This window comes from Ascaphus truei, chromosome 10, assembly GCF_040206685.1.
Source record: "Ascaphus truei isolate aAscTru1 chromosome 10, aAscTru1.hap1, whole genome shotgun sequence".
Lineage (NCBI taxonomy): Eukaryota > Metazoa > Chordata > Amphibia > Anura > Ascaphidae > Ascaphus > Ascaphus truei.
In genome coordinates this window covers 9,228,202-9,249,714 of record NC_134492.1, presented here as the reverse complement: position 1 = coordinate 9,249,714, position 21,513 = coordinate 9,228,202, and the positions used below count along the sequence as shown (strand labels likewise).

General features: G+C 43.4%; 1 protein-coding gene across 3 annotated transcripts in view; it reads right to left on the bottom strand.

Annotated features, from left to right (window-relative positions):
- The window catches only part of ZZZ3 (zinc finger ZZ-type containing 3), a 64,037-nt gene that overhangs the window by 5,233 nt on the left and 37,291 nt on the right, over positions 1 to 21,513 (bottom strand). For all 3 annotated transcript variants that reach the window (XM_075615762.1, XM_075615761.1, XM_075615763.1), the window contains 8 exons: positions 20,591 to 20,729; positions 12,973 to 13,120; positions 12,768 to 12,883; positions 11,547 to 11,615; positions 5,376 to 5,477; positions 4,790 to 4,885; positions 3,069 to 3,224; positions 1,163 to 1,297 (listed from right to left, as the gene is read on the bottom strand). In XM_075615762.1, coding sequence (XP_075471877.1) covers positions 1,163 to 1,297; positions 3,069 to 3,224; positions 4,790 to 4,885; positions 5,376 to 5,477; positions 11,547 to 11,615; positions 12,768 to 12,883; positions 12,973 to 13,120; positions 20,591 to 20,729 — 961 coding nt within the window. The remainder of the gene's footprint in view (positions 1 to 1,162; positions 1,298 to 3,068; positions 3,225 to 4,789; positions 4,886 to 5,375; positions 5,478 to 11,546; positions 11,616 to 12,767; positions 12,884 to 12,972; positions 13,121 to 20,590; positions 20,730 to 21,513) is intronic.

The following is a 21,513-nucleotide window of genomic DNA, read 5'->3' as shown; positions in this document are numbered from 1 at the left end:
ATGACGGCCCTTCGTCGCCTGACGCTTAACATGGCTAGAACAGAGCTGCTCAGATTCCTTCCCGAACAAGGCCCCATGGTTCCCTTTCCCATTAGTCAATAACACTACTATCCACACAGTCTCGCAGGTACACTCCTCCCTTTCTCTCTCTGTACATATAAATGCGGTTATTAAATATTGCCGTTCCGTTACCACTAAAACACTAATGGTGGCCCCATCTTTCTCCTTTTACCTCTGCAGCCCTCTCCCTACCTACGGAACGCCTTTATACTCAATAGTCATCCAGCACTTTCCCTTTCCACATTCAATGCCCAGCTGAAAATTCCTCTCAAAAAAAAAATCTCCAGCTCATTCAATTATCTATGCTTCCACATTACTGACTCCAGATGCCCTTAATCTCCCTGTCTGCACTTGAAATAATTCACTTTCATGCTTACTGTGACTGTACGCATCAACATAACACTTAGATTGTAAGCTCTTTGGGACAGGGGCTCCCTTTGTATTATCTTTTCATTTACCTGTTGCACGTATCACTATTGTTTGTCGTTTATTTACATTGTACTGTCATTTTGTGCAAGTGTGGCATACACTGTTGACGCTATAGAAATGAAATGTATATGTACAATTGTACATAAAGACTTAACAACTTCCCTAGTTTTTTTGGAAAGAAACGAACATTTGGGAAGAACTCAGAATATCAAAGCATTCTTAAAAAGTGAATTGGCATTGAAGTATTCTCCTTGCTATTAAATGAGCATTTAACAACATATCCATCACTGAGAAGAAATAGACGCCAACTACAATATCTTCCAAGTCATCTTCCAAAATGATTTAAAGCTCAGTTAAAAATAAATGTAAAAAAGGCACCAAACATCAAGATTTCCCCCACTGGACTGATCGTTGCCATTATTAGTATCTATGCTCTGGGGCGGTATTAAATACCCTGGCAAATGCCACGACTCTTCCGTCAGAAGATTATAGCGACGGCACAAAATACATTAGGGCTATGAGCTGATTCCACACTACGTATTTGTAAGAAATATGAATGAAATGAAGATGAGAGGTGATGTGTATGTGGGCTTCACTGGGGCTGTGAGCGGAAGAAACCTCTTGTACTGTATGTGCATATAAGTCTGGTTAGGGATCGATAAATGGCACTTACTTTGAAGCCAACGTGCTGCACAAAGCCACTTTCTGCCTGGATCTGCAGCAGCTTTTGCTTCTTTAACTTCTTTAACTGAAGCAGCTCTTTATATTCCTCTAGCTCCCGACAGGCCAGTGGAATACCTTCTTCATCCTGATTAATGGGAGAGAGGTTTGTCAAGTTAGCAGGTGAACCCATCAGTAAGGGCAGACACAGTCTGCACATTCTCTCTCATACCTACTCAGCTGCCTGCGTTTTCTAGGATGTATTCACGCGAGACACATGTATCTCAAGTAATTAGCAAGTGGGTGACAATTGTTTTTCTGGGATTGCCCCTCTATAATATACATGCAATGCAGCTGTGATAAGCAAGTGCAAACACCTGGGAATTCATTTCGACAGGGCTCATACTTAGAAAACTTATCAAAGACACTTAATTGTTATCTATTCTCAGGCGTTTGATATTTTATTTCTCCAGTTTGCTAGAACTATTATAAATTAAATAGAAATAGTTATGTTAGTCAAGTTTCGATAGTAAATGAGTACTTCAGCATTAGGTGAAAACTTTTTAATTCGGACAAACAATTGATAATATAAGACAAGTTTTCGAGAGTTCTCTTCCTCAGGTCAGCAATGCTGATTTAAGAGATCCCACAAGTTTAACACCGATGTAAAAATCCAAGTAATCTAAGACAGGCTGAAGAATTCATGGCAGAGGGGATGGTTAAACTCACGGGATCTCTGTAAATCAGCATTGCTGACCTGAGGAAGAGAACTCTCAAACTTGTCTTATAATATCAATTGTTAGTCCAAATAAAAAAGGTTTCGCCTAATACTGAAGGACTCTAGAACTGTTAAAAATGATAACTCCAGCATTCTTCAATTCACTAATATTTTACATATTTCCAGTACTCAAATGCACTATTATTTACTAGAAAACTGTAGCTTAATTGCCAAATAGAAAAGATTGCTTACTTTGCCTACACTTTCAGTATGACTTTACAATGTACTTGCTATGTATCCAAAGAAACATCTTTAACGCTCTAGTGTTGGAATGACTAACACTATATTAACAAGCCAAGTTACTCCTGCAACAGATCAGGTTTTAAGGATATCCCTGCTTCAGCACAGGTGGCTCAATCATTGACCTGTACTGAAGCAGTGATATTCATAAAACCTGACCTGTTGGTGGCCCTTCAGGACTGGAGTTGGCCACCCCTGCACTAGAGTGGATGGAGCCTAAGGCTGGGTCCATGTTGACCGCGCGCTTGCGTCCGTGACATCACCCCCCTTTTAGCTGCAGCGATTTGTGGCTAGGGTAGACGCGACGGCAGGCGTGGCTGTGACGTCATGGAGATAGTTCGCCCTCATTGGGCGAACCGCTCACGTGACCTGGCCATCACGCCATGGAATCAAATTGATATTCCTCGCGCACTGTGCGCTGCCTATGGCTGCAATCATTGCCTAATGGCATGATGATCGCGCACGCACTCCTCTGCGCGCTCTCGCCGACCATGGAAGCGGGCTAAAGGGAACCGGAGAATGAGATTAGAAAACCATGTATAAGAAACAGAAATCAGGACCAATGTTATTAAACAAAAGACGACAACTGCTTCATCAGATGGCTCAATCAGAATCTCAGTCACGACTGAGCCCCTTATGCTGAAGCATGGATATCCTGAAAACCTGACTTGTTGGTGGCCCTTGAGGACCCGTGCTTGACTCCCCTAGTTTAAACAGACTGCAGCTGGGAAAAAATACGATTATAAATAAAGCCAAGGGATAGTGTAATCCTACCATATAGGCCGACTGCCTAAAACTAAAATTGATCCTCAAGTTTAAAAATGGTGCCCTTTGGGAAGGTTGCACAGTGCCGCAGAATAACTGCTGCAGCCTGTGTATTAAGGACATTTGTCAAAGTTACCGATAGTTCTTCATCACCAGCTGCATCAAGGTCCCTGCTGTTGAAACTGGAGTGGTCATCATCCTCGTCCATGTAGACGGGAGGTTCATGGGATGTCATGAAGGTGGAAGGTCGGAAGAGGTGTTTGTTAAGGGCATGTTGTCGTTTGTTTGTAGCCTTCAAATAAACACACACAAAAAAAACCATTCACTAACAAAAAAATATCAAGAGAGATAATGTTTATATCATGGGAAAGTGGGAAATCATGAACCAGAACCCAAATTGGAGGTGTGTAAAGCTAGAATAAAGCGATGAAGGCCTACAATTACTACACATTAACATCTCTACATAAAGATGGATACATCTGTTCTTGAGTAATGCCTACATTGCAGGAGGAGCTGCAGAACAAGGATTAGGAATAGTTTTTACATTATACATAATATATATAGGTCAGTGTAACTGTCTAACTCTCCAGGTACAACAGGATATGCGACTTCGAAAAATTTCTTCTATAGAAACTTAATTGCACCAGGGGCCATAGCCATAAGCTACATTACTTCGCTTCAAGGCAGCCTCATTGCACACTAACCAATTCAAATTAGGGAAGGAGCATAACTTTGTTATCTTGCACATCTTACAAACAGAGCCTAAATGTTTAGCACAGCTGGGCTGGCTGCTCCTGCAATCAACTTTCACACACACTCAACAGCTGCCAGATGGATCACAAACTCGCTAACTAGGACTACTCTCTGCAGATTAACCTAAGGGGACAAACAAAGGGGTCTGTTCACTAAAGTCTCCCAGTTACAAAAGCAGGGCAAAACAAACACAGCTGTATTCATTAAAAAAGGCAATTCTCGTACTCAGGCTTTGCTACAGTTGTACAAAAAATATAAACAAGACAGCGCACCACTCTCAGTATAGTAACATTATATATTGTGCTGTGGTCAAAAAGGCCAGTATTGCACATACATCAAGATAGATGAATTAAGCAGCCAGGAGACTGCCGTAAATAAACCCCAAACTGTTGCAAAGTATAACATGCTCGGTGTTTATGCCGGGGCTGCTTTCCAGACTGATGCTGTCCAAAGAGGAGGCCACTGCAAGGAAGTCGGTTAGACTATATTGCCTATTAGGGCCAATGACAGCCAAGTTGCGCAGGCGTTGCACGCGACACGCACAAGCTATTTTGGTGCAGAATAAATCTGACGCGTTTAACAAATCATAAGAGGTGGTATAAGTACAAATTCAAGGTCAGATTATTTTGTAAAATGAAATATATGGGTATTTTTTTATTATTTTAAAGTCAAAGGTTAGCTGAAACATGGGAGAGGGTTGGAGTTAATGGGACACCAACAGGACAGGTTTTCAGGATATCCCTGCTTCAGCACAGGTGATGCAGTCTTCGACTGAGCTACTGATTCAGCACAGGTGGCTCAAGCAGGGATATCCTGAAAACCTGACCTGTTGGTGGCCCTTGAGGACTGGAGTTGGGCTCCCCTGTAATAAGGACACATTTAATTGACAAGCCTCTGATTTCCAGTTCCCTCAAATAAGAAAATCTGAAGAGAAACCAAAACAGATAAATAGCTGCTTTAAACAGGACTATTTGTTTGAGGAAGTCAATCACATTACAAGAGGTTTACAAAACCAATGACTATTTAATAGGACATTCATTAGATAACGTGTTAGCATGTAAGTAAGGGGTTCCCATTTGGTAAGACAAATAAGTGGAATCTTACCTTTTTAGAATACATATACAAATTTGGTGTTCTCCCTGGTACTGGAATGCCAGCTTTAGTCAGCTTTATAAAGTATTTCTGCACACGACTTGCAACCTAATAGACAAAACAATTATACAGATTATCTCAACCCATAATCACAAGGGAAATGTAGAAGCTTTGCTCCATGTTACTATAAAGATTGCTGCACTTACTCTAAGCTGGAGCAAGCTTGTTGTTCCGCCTCCCTCAAGCCTGTCTAACACATGGTGCGCAAAAAGCCTACAGTTAGTTGGGCGTGGATATGCAAAGTATCTACAGGTTTGAATGCATTCCCTTTTTACCCCCACACAGAGAAGCTGTGATTATATGTTGTATTTGGTGTATACAACACATGTATAATACAATACACTCAACATTAAGTGGCCAACTGTGTCTTACTGACATATTAAAATGCACATGGATCTTTTCCAGTTGATGCACATGACGGGACTACTTCCTGAAAAAGTAACTAGTTTAGTAATCATGCAGTCATCAACATGACCTTGTCAGTCCCTAAAATGCTACAAAGGCATATCATCTGGTTTTATTAGCAAGATCCCCTTACCTGCTTTGCCGTTCTATTTCCCAGCTCATCAGCAACCTTCTGCCATCGCCTGGTCTCCACCTCCTCTGGGGGGAACTTTAAGAGCAGCAGCTCCAGTTTTTTCTAAACAAGAACCAATAACATTGTTAAAGTCACTGTGTTCCATATTATACAGAATGAAGTCATTTTAAACTGATTCGAAATACTTTTATCATAAGGCAGCACTAAATTCTCAAACCTTTTTTTTTTTTTTTTAAAGTCTTCTAGTTGGAGACCATAGCCCAAAAAACCTAACCCCAGTACAACTCCTTAATGCCCATTTATGATCATCATAGAAGACATGCTTATACGCTACTTTAGTTTAGATTAAAGGAAGCATTTCGAAACCTGGACCTAAAAATGTACAGACAATTTCTGTGTCCATTTCAAAACCCCTATTGTGCTGGAGAGAAATTGTGTCCTGAACAGGAGCAGCTCCTTCGAACGAATACCTTTGTTTCTGGAGTGGCGAGCAATATATTGCCTAAGCAATAACATTGGTAAATAGTTATTTGGAACGCCCTCTGCCAACTTGTTACTCTGATTGTTAAACTAATGAGTTACAATCCGACCGTTAAAAAAATATTAATTATTAGGAGAGATCACAATTTAATTAAATGCAATGTATTTTGTTAAACATAACAAGTTAAGACATAATACTTATTGTTCCAAGATCAGGAGCGTAGGTCAAATAATATATATGTATAATATATATTAATATATCTTTATTTATATAGCGCCATCCATGTACATAGCGCTTTACAGCAGTAATAAACGATATAGCAGGAATAAGCGCGCATACATAAAAGTGACATTAGGAAACGCAGTCCCTGCCCCAAAGAGCTTACAATGTAAGTGGTAAGTAGGGAGAACTTAAAACAGCAGGAGGGTGTTCTGGTAAGTGCGCCTGCAAGAGGTCATGGTAAACGCATGAGAGATGTATAGTATCAGCCAACGGAGCTAACCAAATACGTATGTGGCAAAATTGCCAATGTCTGGGGGTTAGAAGGGCGAGAACAGGAGATGAAAAAAAGAGGGGCATGTAGATCAAAAGAGGAGGATAGGGCAGAGCTGTAGTTCATGAGCAGGTTGTGGATCTATAGGAGAGCAGAAAGAGGAGAGGGAGAAGAGGGAGGAGCGCAAAGTGGAGTCAAGAACAAGTAGATTAATAGAGCGCAGGTCTGCAGAAATGAGGGGAGGTGACGGGGAGAAGTGAGAGCTTAAATGAGATGGTCAGGGAAAGTGGGACGTGGAGAAATCAGAGAGCTGTTTTTTTGTGAAAACCAGGTCCAGGTAATGGCCGTTCTTGCGGGTGTTGGCTGCAGTCCATTGGTGAAAGCCAAAAGAGGTTAGAGAAAGTGGGAAGCCCAAGGGAGAAAGTGGTAATCAATATGGCAGTTGGAGTCCTTATGGAGAATAGAAGGGGAGTCGGATGAGAGAAAGAAGTAGTCATGATTCCAAGTCAGAGAGACAGAACAGGGATGAGTAGAGGTAGGTGGATGACAGATGACCGCCACGTGGAGAGGGTGAGAAGCAAAAAGATGGACAGTGTAAGGCTGAGGACCCGCTGCACGTGTCCGCACGGCCGCCTTGCTTGCCGGAGACGCGTGCAAGTCACTGCAACGCGATCTGCAGCTGACTTTTTTCGGTGTGGGTTTTTTGTTGTTGACCAAAGCGGGTTGGGGGGCGCGGCCAAGTGCGATCCTCAGAACACAGACAGAAAGGTATGGTGGGTCAATATACCGAACCTCACGAGTCTCCTCTTCACCTGTGGGTGTGCCCCATTCTGCTAACAGGACCTCCACTAGGTCACATACAGTAGCACTTATTAAATAGTATTCTGCCACAAAACCCATTTCAGGGCTGGAGGACGCCTCCCGTTCACTGTCGCTCCCCTCCTTCCCATCTCATTGGCTGTCTCGTGCACCATGTGACGCGTCAGCGCTTCTGATCACCAGAAGCTTGCAGCTCCGGCCGGCTGACGCGTCACAGCACGCAGTCAGCCACGTCGGAAGGAGCCAGCGGGGACCTCCAGACTGGAGGTAAGGGGCTGGTGGCCCGCGCCGCCGACCACAGCGGGTCCTTAGCCTGAGCCTCATGGGAAGGAAAAGAAAGAGGGAGGGAGGTATAGGAAGGGTTCGGTAAAGGCCTTAATATCTACCATTCAATTTATTCCGTCCAGAGCCCATGTGTTATGAATACAAGTAATAGGAAATATGCATCTCTCTAGCTAATCTCTGAAGCCTGTGAAGGGAAGTATAAAAGTAGTAACACATTGCAGGCATTTTAAAGTAAGAAAGGACTGAAGTGTATTATTCCCTTTTATCCTGGCACTATCAATACACAACGAATACACTGGAAGCCCATTTCCACGAGTTTGATATTAAATCTTGACAACATTTACACACGCCCTTGTTCTCTCCCGTATTATTACTGCCTCACACTTCTCTCCCTTACAATCCATTCAAAACGCTGCTGCCCACATCTCCAGCTGTTCTAGGCGCGTATCTGCTCCCGCGCTCCTGAACTTTCACTGCTGGTTTCCTAGTAATTTCCGTATAAACTACAAAGATTAAAAAAAAAAGACCGTATGAGCCCATTCACACGTCTCAGACAGGTCCACAACCCCGCCTTTCCCCCATAGTCACTCAGCATGCACTGCTTCCACTGCAGCCAGGGATTCTGGGAAATGACATGCAAATGAGCACAGTGTCACCCTTTTACTTCTTATCCATTTTAACATGGACCCCAATAAGCTTATCCCTGAGTATTACACAGCTTTTTCAACACAGACTGGGTTACAGAAGTGCAGAGCCAGTAACCCTACTCACAGACAGTTGTTTTGACCTTTTGGGTCTCAGTGTGAAGATGGGTACTGTTCTTGTATCAACTACAACATTCTCCTTCTTTCTTTTAAGGCTCTGCACTTACATTAATCTAAACTCTGGTCTCATTACGCCCCTACTCATCTCTTACGCTCAACCCAAGGTTGTCTCATCTTTGCACCTTTTACCACAACAGCCCTCTCCCGTCTCAAACCTCTCACTAATCTCTCCCTGCCTATGGAACGCTCCTCCCTCTCTCACTAATCTCTCTCTACCTATGGAACGCTCCTCCCTCTCTCACTAATCTCTCTCTACCTATGGAACGCTCCTCCCTCTCTCACTAATCTCTCCCTGCCTATGGAACGCTCCTCCCTCTCTCACTAATCTCTCCCTGCCTATGGAACGCTCCTCCCTCTCTCACTAATCTCTCTCTACCTATGGAACGCTCCTCCCTCTCTCACTAATCTCTCCCTGCCTATGGAACGCTCCTCCCTCTCTCACTAATCTCTCCCTGCCTATGGAACGCTCCTCCCTCTCTCACTAATCTCTCTCTACCTATGGAACGCTCCTCCCTCTCTCACTAATCTCTCCCTGCCTATGGAACGCTCCTCCCTCTCTCACTAATCTCTCCCTGCCTATGGAACGCTCCTCCCTCTCTCACTAATCTCTCCCTGCCTATGGAACGCTCCTCCCTCTCTCACTAATCTCTCCCTGCCTATGGAACGCTCCTCCCTCTCTCACTAATCTCTCCCTGCCTATGGAACGCTCCTCCCTCTCTCACTAATCTCTCCCTGCCTATGGAACGCTCCTCCCTCTCTCACTAATCTCTCCCTGCCTATGGAACGCTCCTCCCTCTCTCACTAATCTCTCCCTGCCTATGGAACGCTCCTCCCTCTCTCACTAATCTCTCCCTGCCTATGGAACGCTCCTCCCTCTCTCACTAATCTCTCCCTACCTATGGAACGCTCCTCCCTCTCTCACTTATCTCTCCCTCCCTATGGAACGCTCCTCCCTCTCTCACTAATCTCTCCCTACCTATGGAACGCTCCTCCCTCTCTCACTAATCTCTCCCTGCCTATGGAACGCTCCTCCCTCTCTCACTACCTATGGAACGCTCCCCCCTCTCTCACTAATCTCTCCCTACCTATGGAACGCTCCTCCCTCTCTCACTACCTATGGAACGCTCCTCCCTCTCTCACTAATCTCTCTCTACCTATGGAACGCTCCTCCCTCTCTCACTACCTATGGAACGCTCCTCCCTCTCTCACTACCTATGGAACGCTCCTCCCTCTCTCACTAATCTCTCTCTACCTATGGAACGCTCCTCCCTCTCTCACTACCTATGGAACGCTCCCCCCTCTCTCACTAATCTCTCCCTACCTATGGAACGCTCCTCCCTCTCTCACTACCTATGGAACGCTCCTCCCTCTCTCACTACCTATGGAACGCTCCCCCCTCTCTCACTAATCTCTCCCTACCTATGGAACGCTCCCCCCTCTCTCACTAATCTCTCCCTGCCTATGGAACGCTCCTCCCTCTCTCACTAATCTCTCCCTACCTATGGAACGCTCCCCCCTCTCTCACTACCTATGGAACGCTCCCCCCTCTCTCACTAATCTCTCCCTACCTATGGAACGCTCCCCCCTCTCTCACTAATCTCTCCCTGCCTATGGAACGCTCCTCCCTCTCTCACTAATCTCTCTCTACCTATGGAACGCTCCTCCCTCTCTCACTAATCTCTCCCTGCCTATGGAACGCTCCTCCCTCTCTCACTAATCTCTCTCTACCTATGGAACGCTCCTCCCTCTCTCACTAATCTCTCCCTACCTATGGAACGCTCCTCCCTCTCTCACTAATCTCTCCCTGCCTATGGAACGCTCCTCCCTCTCTCACTACCTATGGAACGCTCCCCCCTCTCTCACTAATCTCTCCCTACCTATGGAACGCTCCTCCCTCTCTCACTAATCTCTCCCTCCCTATGGAACGCTCCTCCCTCTCAAACTAATCTCTCTCTACCTATGGAACGCTCCTCCCTCTCTCACTAATCTCTCTCTACCTATGGAACGCTCCTCCCTCTCTCACTACCTATGGAACGCTCCCCCCTCTCTCACTAATCTCTCCCTACCTATGGAACGCTCCCCCCTCTCTCACTAATCTCTCCCTACCTATGGAACGCTCCTCCCTCTCTCCCTACCTATGGAACGCTCCTCCCTCTCTCACTAATCTCTCACTACCTATGGAACGCTCCCCCCTCTCTCACTAATCTCTCCCTACCTATGGATCCCTCCCCCTCTCTCACTAATCTCTCCCTACCTATGGAACGCTCTTCCAGTCAATATTCGTCAAGCACCTTCACTTTCCGTAGTCAAATCCCTGCTGAAAATCCACCTCTTAAAAGCAGCATCTCACTAAACGTTCTGCGCTTCTGCTACAAACTCCAGATACACTCGACTTCTCTTGACTGTACGTCTAATAATGCACTTTTACTCCTATTGTCCGAAAGCCTTCCAACGTACCTTAGATTGTAAGCTCTTCGGGCGGGGTCTCCCTTTGCCTTATGCGGTCATTAACTTTTTCCCCCATTGTTTGTAATTTATTTACCTTGTACTGTAAAATTTGTACATAGACGTGCTACGGGATACCTGGGAATATATTCGATCAATCTATCCCAGTGTACACTGGCCATAAACCTAAAGAGGTCTACACAGCCCTACCTGGCTAATCATAACCCTATTTATTAGGGATTTATGCCAATTTAGTAAGCCGACACGTGTGGCATATATTCACTCATTATTAATAGCGTCATTCCTATTTACTTTATGTTTAGTTTGTCCAAATATATTTTATTATCATACCCAATAAAGGTTATATTTTAATCCGTCACTATTCAGTTTGAAAGAGTGCTAGTCTATAGGGGCCCTGTTCTTCTTTCGGCAAGTTTGTGTTCTTTGATTCAAAATGTGTACAGTACTAAATAAAATTATACATACATACATTTGTGCAAACATTAAAAAAAAATACCAGGATACCATACTTTCTTAAAGTTTAAAAGTGAATATCTTGATTATTGCAATGCTTTCATTACAATTATTAATCATAAATAATAAAGCTGAGAAACCAAGAGTAACAGGAACAGAGGTTAGGCCAGCTGAATTAAGTTTATCATAAATTCCTTGGGAAAACATCTAATTAAATTTAACACATGAAAAAGCTTTGCAAGAGGAATCCACAACCATGAATCAAATAAACACTTAACGGTGTAATAACGGTGTAATAACGGTGTAATAACGGTGTAACATGTGGTACATCACACTGCAGAGACCATTACCTGCTCCTCCACACTCCACAGCTGATTAAAGGTCCCAGGCTTGTTCTCCGCACATACACTGCCTTTTATCTGTTTTAAACACATTAGCAAAAACAAAATGAAGACAAATTGAATAGAGAAACGCCAAGCAACTCTATTTCTGAGAATAACAATAATTAGGACATCATGTTAAAGATTATCCTGCATAATGGCACACTAATAGCGGCCCGATAGTTTTTTTAAATTGAAAGTGAAGCTATTTTGTGACCATTATAGCGGAAACATAGTAAATATTTGCACACCAATTATCATTTGGTATATAACTACCAGGTAAAGCAAAATGCAAGCACCGTGTTCACTCCAAATGTTATATTTTAGACAACTACGGCAAACAAATGATTATACACCTTTTTTTAAAATTCATAATACATTAGATTTAATAGCTCTAGAAATTAGAGTAAGGCTAAGGCCCCGCTCCCTCAGTAAGCGCCCGCACTGCAGACAGGCGGGGCGCTGACAGACACAGACCGCGTTATGCGGTCTGTAGGGAGCCGGAGGGCGTGGTTTGAGCGGAGGGACCCGCTACTCCCCCCTCCCCCCCCTCCCTCCACGGGCTCGGGCTGCAGGAGGGAGCTGCTGTAAGGTAAGCAGCTCCCTCCCCCTTCTGCCACAAACGACACACACAAACGACACACACAAACGACACACACAAACGACACACACAAACGACACACACAAACGACACACACCCACTTGTGTAGGAAGCTGCCTTATGACAGCTCCCGCCGCTGATTGGCTCATCAGCGCACCACGTGACGCGTCACCGCTCGGGATCACAATTTTCTTGCATCCCCTGGCGGCTGACGCGTCACTGCGCGTAGTGAGCCAGCAGCGAGGGGGGACTGGGACCGGCTCGGGAGGATTCCCCTGCTGGTGGGGAACGCTCACGCGGCCGCCCGCGCCGCCGGGCGCAGCGGGTCCCAGCCCTAAGAAACAGACAGACGTAGAGAGAAAACTATAAAAAAAAATAATAAAACCGTGCAAAGTATTGGGTACATGATCCTTTTAGAAAGGAGCAAAGGATTTATGTTTGGGGTAGTGTAAATGGCTTCCTCTCTCTGCCCTTCAGAGAGAATTATAATGATATGCTCTCAGCGGCATAAAGTTGACTAAACCAGTAGCACATGACATGCCAATGACAAAACATGTATAGAAAAGACAAAACAAAGCAGCCAAAGTTACCTGTGAACTACTTGTACAGTCATCTTGACCATCACTTTGGGGCAAAACAGAATATGACGTAGACTCGCCATCCTTGCTATGCTCCGCAGTTCTTTGGGGGCTTGCAGGTAATCCAACTGTAAGCAACAAACAAAAGTCAAAACGCAGAGCCCAGAGTGATTCAACAGAAAAGTCGCGGATAACACCGGCACCGTCTCCTGCTTACCCTTATCAAAAATTAACTTCACTTTGCTTGAGTTACGTTTCCGATTTTTCAATTCTCTTTCAAAGTTCCCAAGACTTGCGGTATATTGGTCCCAAGCAATGTCTGGCAACTGGACAATCCTCTGTGGACAAGGTATCCCAATATCCACCTAGAAGCATAGACAGGAAAAACAGCCAGTTAGTGATTGTAAACATGTAGACCCATAGTTACCAAGTGGGGCTTACTCCATTAGCCACCTTCCGGACCATTCACTTAACCGAGCAGTAAGGCGACTAACGGCGCTGAAAGGAGTCTTATGGAATAGCAGCGCTTAGTAAATATGGGCCACAGTATTTCAAATTATTACTAGACTTTAGCTGTAAATTAAAAGGTGGCATTGAGGTACCATGTCCTTGCACAATCACAAAGCTATGATCACATTAATGCGTAGGACTGGTCAATTCAATGTACCAACCTTAAATACACACAGCACAGCTAAACCTACTTACTGAATGGAACCCACTATAGCTGGTCATTACCAAGTCTTATTATCTAAACCAGGGATCCAGTCCTCAAGAGCAGCCAATAGGTCAACGACTGAACCACCTGTGCTGAAGCAGGGATAAAAACCTCACCTGTTGATTGCTCTTGAAAACTGGAGTTGGCTACCTCTAATCTAAACAATAAACCAGGGGTGCGCAAACTTTTGGAGCTGCGCCCCCCTTACTTTATTACCGGCGTCATTTCGCGGGTAACGTCACATGACCCCAAAGCCGTGGCACAACAAGGCTTCTGAATCCTGGTAAGCAGGTTATACAGGCCTCGGGCATTTAATTTGCCTTGGGGAAGAGCGCGGGCGGGGCCCCTGCAACCACTGTGCGCGCCCCTCCAAAACAAATCCCGTGCCCCTAGTTTGTGCACCCCTGCCATAAACCAACATTAGAATGGAGAGAAATTATCTTCTTACCAAGACCGAAGTAAGAAAGCGGTAGGGTAGTTATAACTTATGGCACCAACAATTTGGAAGCACTTTTCCATACTTGTTAGAACTTGGACACTGCTCTAATTTCTACCCCAAGCACTGACGCTCCTCTAAATGAGAGCATGAGATGCTGAGGCAGTATCTGTATTCTGAGGAGATAAACGTGGCTCTGGGTTTCCTAAGAAAATAGATTCAACTAACCGTATGCTTCAGAAACCTGGAATTAAAGAGTTATAGTCTCTCATTCAGATAAAGCTGTCCTAGTGTTATATGGAGGGAAAGGGCATTACTAGTCACCCCCAGTATGCCCCATGCTGAAAGTGAGCTTCATGTGTTGTCCTTTAAATCAGATTACTAACTATATATATATATATATATGCCCAAAACCTGCAGAGTATTGCTCAAGTAAGCTCATGCTGTATTGTGTCACTTTATTCACTCTACCAGGCAGCTCAGATCTGTTTTCCATGCGGATTACAAAGACTCTTATCAGAAAAAATGCCATAACAATGATCTCAGATAAGATTTGAAGTATACTAATGTCACGAAGTGAGAGGGGCGTAGCAACCACATTACCGTAGGTTTTGTACAAATAGAACAACTTGTTTAAAGCCTTCAGTGTCCTAATTAGGTAAAGTGTACATCAAGAACAGGTCCACCCCAGGGGCCCTTATGATGTACAGCAGGCCTGCACAACTCCATTCCTCGAGGGCCGCAAACTAGCCAGATCTTCAAGATATCCCTACTTCAGCACAGCTGGCTCAATTAGTGGCTCAGTATGACTGAACTAGGGATATCATGAAGACCTGGCCTGTTTGCGGCCCTCGAGGACTGGAGTTGTGCAGGCCTGATGTACTGCGATCATTGCCATTGCCTCTGCCTCATTTTGTAGGGGCTGCACGCAATTGGCGCTCCCGTCAGTCGGCCGGACGGATCCCGAGAACCGATCACGCGATCAGGAAGTGCCGGAGGGGGTCTGCGGCCATGGAGGTGACAAGACTACCTTTGGCTCTGACGGGATTTTAAAAAAAACACCACCCCATCAGTAAGCAGTGACAACTAGTGGTGAGCCCAGGCATCACACTGTTCAGCATTGTGATACAATGCTTACAAAGTTAAATAGAAACATGCCTGGGGATGCAGATGAGGCAGCGGTAGGTAGAGGAGACGGGAAACATTTTGAACAGATTCTTGGTACCTTTTATCAACCCTTTGATATGGCCGGATAGGCCACAGCACCAGTGCCCAAACCCCTCCGGCATATCACGATTAGGGCGTCACTGATAACACGAACAGAAGAGGAGTTTCTCCTCGCTCGTTCCCCTGCCGGTTACATCGCGTTCAGCTCCCCACAGGAGCGCAGAATGTATTCTCCCATAGGAAACCAGCTGAAAGCCCGTGACACATCCACAACAGGAGGCCACGGGAGTGGCAGGTCCCATAGTGGCTCCATCATAGTGCACTCAATGGGTTAACCCAGGGCTGCTCAACTGCATTGCTCAAGCCCTCACAACAGGTCAGGTTTTCAGGATATCCCAGCTTCAGCACAGGTGGTTCAATCAGAGGTTCAGTGAAAGACTAAGCTTGATTGAGCCCCCTTGTGCTGAAGCAGGGACTGATTGAGTCACCTGTGCTGAAGCAGGGAAATCCCGAGAACCTGCCATGTAGGGATGGGGGGGGGGGGGGGAGGAGGGGAGGCTGAGGACTGGAGTTGCACACCCCTGGGTTAACCTACATGAGTTCTTCAAAGATGTTGAAATGATCGAGTTGAAATGTAGTTATTTACACATTAACGTTTATGTATGAGCATCTCTCTAAATCTGTGTATTAATTATCTCACTATCAATGATAAATGATTAGCACTGAAGCAGTGTAATCATATATTAGATGATTCAGCATAGAACTAAAAGTTATTTTGCCGTTTCATTTAGTTACAGTCAGTCTGGCAAACACAGAAGTCATTACAAATAGTGAAGTGACAAATTAATCCAGCTCAGGTATTCTGCAGAAATGATCTGAAAAGGTCACAATGTGGACATTTTAGCAACTGCATGTAAGCCAAGATTACATAACAAACATTATCCTCATTAAACATTAAGAAACTTTATCCTCACTCATAAGGATCACTACGGACCTAAAAGCAAACACTATGCTTGTATCCTTGTATAAACCACTTACACTTCGATTGTAAGCTCTTCGGTGCCGAGACTCCTTTCCTAATGTTACTTTTATGCCTGAAGCATTTATTCCCATTGTGTGTTATATTGTTATGTCATGTGTATTACTGCTGTGAAGCGCTGTGTACATAGATGGTGCTATATAAAGATATACATACATACATGTAAAAGGATGAACATTATATATATATATATATATATATATATATATATATATATATATATATATATATATATATATATATATATATATATATATATATATACATATATATATATATATTAAAAAAAAAAACGGATTGTAGGCAAGGAAAAGAAGAAATACAGCGTTGTCTCATCTATGTGGCTGGAGAGCCAGAAATAATCTTGTATGCAACGTGTTTCACTTGGGATATGGCAGACAGAAAGCAATCTCAGCTGGACTGCATGTACTAGTATAACTTGCAGAGGGACTCATAACAGCGGGGTTTGAGATGGCATATCTGAAGTTATTCTTTTTTGATTACTTTTCAAGCTAGTTCCAAAGCAATGTATATCTAATAAGCAGAGCAATGTTCCACAGAACGATGGGACAGTGTAGCACATACACAGAGCGGAGTCAGGCAATACACTGATATGAGGGTAATACCGCGGTAATAAAAAAAAACAACAATATGGCAATATTGACATTTTATTATCGTGATACTATTGTCAGTCACCCATAGGAGTCCATGACTTTATGGCCAGTTGGTGACATGCTGTTTAAGATGCGGCAGCCTCATAGAAGGCAGATCTGCCAATGAAAAAGGGATCTCAGCCCCCTCCTGCACTCTTTCCCCCCCCCCCTCACCCATTTTCAGATTGCTTTGCCCCACTTCCCCTGCCCCTCCCCCCATATCCAATACTCCGTAATAAGCGAAAGTAAGGACATTTTATACATTTATAAACGATTTATTTAAAAACACGAGCAGTAATGAATATTTAAACTAAATACCGTACAAATACATTTTTGTTAACATTAACCCTTTCATGGCTCGTGCCTTATCCTGCACATCACAAGGGCTGACATGCCAAAGGGCTCTTATGATGTATGGGGCGCATCGTTCCATTAATGCTCGTCGTCTAGGAGATCGCATTCAGAATGGCAGTGGAACCCCTTCCACTTCACTGGGGAGGGGCAGTTGTGATCATGTGATCGTTACCCCAAGCCATCAAGGGATTAAGATCCTGGAAGAGTGGTAGTTTTATATTATCTGAGCTAGGAAAAGTTAACGGAAGTTATTTCTTAGTTTTAGCTAAATTTAATTCACTTACTAATTCGGATCACTTCTGCCATAATTGATACAATGAATTTAAAGATTTGTTTTAGAGCATCCTACAAATGCAAAGGTTCTGATATGCTTGCATAATAAAGTATGTGAACCTTCTTCTTCAGGATAAAACAACATTATTATGGTCTACTAAGCAAAAAGGAAGAGAGTAACATCAAGTCACACGGACTTCGCAAAATAAGAAATTCAGCCAAAGGAACCAACGTTTCGACTGCCACGCCGTCTTTATCACCTTGATATCTTTATCACCTTGATAAAGACAGCGTGGCAATCGAAACGTTGGTTGCTTTGGCTGAAATAAATCTCTTTTTCTAAGTCTGTGTGCCTTGATGTTACTCTATTCCGTCATGATTCTGTCTTTGGGACCTGCAGGAATTTTCGTACATTTAGGAGCACCGGCATATTGCACTTTGAGACCTCTAGGAAGCGTGCCGGCAGAACTCGGTTTTCTGGCTAATAAGCAAAAAGAAAATGCATGTTTCAAGAAAGGGCGATTCATCTCTGCTAGACTTCTATGTCCACAGATGTTATGGCGCCTCCCTTGGGCACCCCTGCAGTGCACCTCCTGGTGTCCTGGTCGGCAGGGGCTCCCGCATCAGGGTCCCAGGTTGCGTCTTTGTGACATCAGAGGCAAGGTCTCTCCTAGACGGTGTGTTATTGTAACAAAAGCAACACTACGCGTTTCACAAGTGCGTCTCCACACTTCATCAGGAGTGCAGAGATGACTCCAAATGAAGCTTTATATACCCAAGTGTCGACATGTAGCCCATCTGATGGAATAGAAAATAGATATATCTCTATAATCTCTCTATACTCTTCCCAATTCAATGTCTTCAACAATTCAAGTGCTGCGGTGAAAAGTTTTGGTGACATGGGGTCTCCCTGCCGCACTCCCTTCCTGATCCTTCTCCTGCGTGGAAGCTCTGATGAAGCTCTGAGTGAAATGCGTTAGGCCATTTTCTCATGTCTGGATCCATTTGTTGACTTTTAACCCTTTCACTGCTCGTGCCCTATCCCGTATCGTCTAAAAATAAAACTCAAAAGCTTTTATAGTGATTTCTGTGATGGGAGTGCTACATCATCACTACATTCTTTGTTTCTGCATGTAATCGAATGGTTGATGTGGCATTCTTCTAAAAGTTCTTTATAATATCAATTTTCGCTTTAAAATGGTCTTTTGAATGCATTTACAACCGCTGGAGTGTAGATCGAATCAAAGATTTTTCGTAATTTACGAATCCTAAGCAGAGTTGTAGATCGTATTCATTACTTTGGGAAATCAACTTCTTGTACGACTTGGATGTGGTCCATTGTGTTGTACCCAGGGTGAAATCCCGCCAAAGTCCAGGGTCCGTTGCAGCCTACTAATGAGTATCTTCGTAAAAAATATTGTAAGTCATTGGATGTAGACTGATTGGTCCATAATTTAGAGGTCTTCCTTGTCTCCTCTCTTGTGGATGAGTATAACTATGGCATTGCGTCATTGTTTTGGCATTTTCCAGTTCTTCAAGCAGCATGTAAAGAGTTTTGCAAGGGGTGAGTGGGTTGGGTTGGGTTGGGTTGGGTGTGTGTGTGTGTGTGTGTGTGTGTGTGTGTGTGTGGGTGTGTGTGTGTGTGTGTGTGTGTGTGTGTGTGTGTGTGTGTGTGTGTGTGTGTGTGTGTGTGTGTGTGTGTGTGTGTGTGTACACACATACACACCAGAAAGTGTAACTATTGTTTGAGGTTCACATACATACGTAAAAACAACTCAGGAGGGTGATTAACATGTGTACTAAAATAGAAACAAGTCCACCAAAATGTTTAAATGTGTAACATCCAATATCCATTTACGGTCTGTACCAAGCTTAATGGTCAGAATATTTTACATGGACAAAGGGAAACATGTTCCCAGCATCAGTGGTGATTGGTTAACATGACCGGTGTTACCAAAACTAACATTCCAGGCCTCAAACCTAGTACCAATTACTTCTGGTATGTCTGAGGTTACTCAGTATTAGGTAATGGGCAAAAAGGAAAATGGGTTAATTGGGATGAATCTTCTACTTAAACCTTTCTGTTGACAAAGAAAATATCAATGTGAATTGCGCTCCTAAGAATCTTGCGCTCCTATTTCCTGTTTGCTAAATATAAGGCAATGGGATTGCTGCAGTGAGGGTAAGTTACATAGTACAAAACAAACCACAGTAAATGGGGTTTATTTGAATTCAATGTTGACATTGTTCCATACAATACATGTAAGTTAGCATGTCTGGGAAGAGTGGGCTATATTGTACGCCATATGCCATATCACACTGCAAAATGTAAAAAGAAAAGTATAAAACTAGCACAAACTATGAATATTCGGACTAACTATGAATGTTAGAGAACTGTAATTCTCTAAATGATCTAAGAAATAAGGAACAAGCTTAATTTACTAAAAACACGGCAGAATATTACGGAATATTAGGTGAACTCCCATCAGGACTGCCTAAAACAGACAGAGGAACTGGCAGTGTACCCATCGTAACCAGGGATGTCCTTCCTGATGAAGGTAAAATCATAATACCAGCAGTTTCTAGGCCACAGATAATGTCACAATTGCGGAATCAATAAAAATAGACTATTTCAAAACGATTTTCTAAAAGTATGAGCCACAACTACCAAAGAACTAGAATTACATATTACCTGCATGGTTCTACTTAATGGGGAACCAAAGTGTACTTGGAGGGGGGGGGGGGAATAGTCGCACAAAGCACTGTACATTGTAATTGCATAATTACATTACTTTTACAAAGCTTTTTAAACAGAGGTTGGTTTGAAGCCAGTGCTCAGATGATGCAACAGAAATCACAACGGAAAGAATCCCTTGCAATACTTTTTTCAGAAAAGAATAGTTCAATAATGCCACTGTTGCCGTGACCAGCGTCTCGTTGTAAAGGAAATTGTCAATGCGTTAAATTTATTTTTCACTAGAAAACATTTCACCATTTCTCTAAAGCAGAGTCTAGTGAAGTACTCCAGAAATTGGTGCCTTATTACCATCCTAGAACATGCTATCCCCCAACCCGTTTAGCACGCTTGCTTTCTGCATGATAGCATTTTAACTTTTTCATCTCAGTCTATTTATTAGAAGAAAAACAGCAGCAGGAAATATAAACCTGTTACATATTGGTGACAAACTTTTTATATACCTTCTTCTGAAGCTTTTCCACAAATCCAATGGGATGAACCAGCGCTTCCCTCTGGTGTCTGCCTAACCTTTCCAGGTCTTGAACTGCTTGAGTGCGTTGAGCCTCGAGCACAGAGATCGTCTGTAATAGTCTCTGATAACTGAAGGAACAAAAGGAATACATCTTCGCTCAATGAATTTACCAGCAGCGTAAACACCAAGAGTACAGTTAAGCCTGTGTAAGACAACATGTCTAAAAAGCCATCCAAGGTCTCTGTAAAGGCAAAGAATATTCAGAGAAAGCCATTAAATCCATTTAAATGAACAAATGCAAAACATTCCAGTTATACTGCACCAGGCTTGGAAAATTAGCAGAACGATTCTTTTACAAAGCCAGCCTTCATTGCTCATTTCAGCCAGAGCTTGGGTATATACATAAAAGCCAATTCTGTGATGAGAATGGTGAAGGAAAAAGGCAGAAAAACATTCCCGCGAGAAGGGCCTGTAATATGCAGAGACTGAGATGTGTGTTGGACGATTTTTACCCATTTAGTACCAGATAAGCAATAGTGATTTTGATGGCTCAAGAAAACTGCAGACAATTTATTGCCAACTTGTTGACATACACTCAGCAGCTTGGGAATTCTGGGTTTAGATAATGATCAACATACATAGGGGCAGATTCATCAATCGCTGTTAGCGGTTAATGCATCCCATCCAGCATCGACTCCTATTTAAGTCAAAGCACGTTAACACTGGATGGGGCGTTAACCTGTAATTAAAGCAGTAGGATATTATTATAACATCAGAAAACAATTGAACATAGTTTGCATCAAAATATTTGGTACCAAAACGTGCCCGTTTATAAATATAAATATATAAAATACAGTACGCCATCAATTCTAATTGGCAATCTTTCACAGCAACAAGCACATTACCCAAATG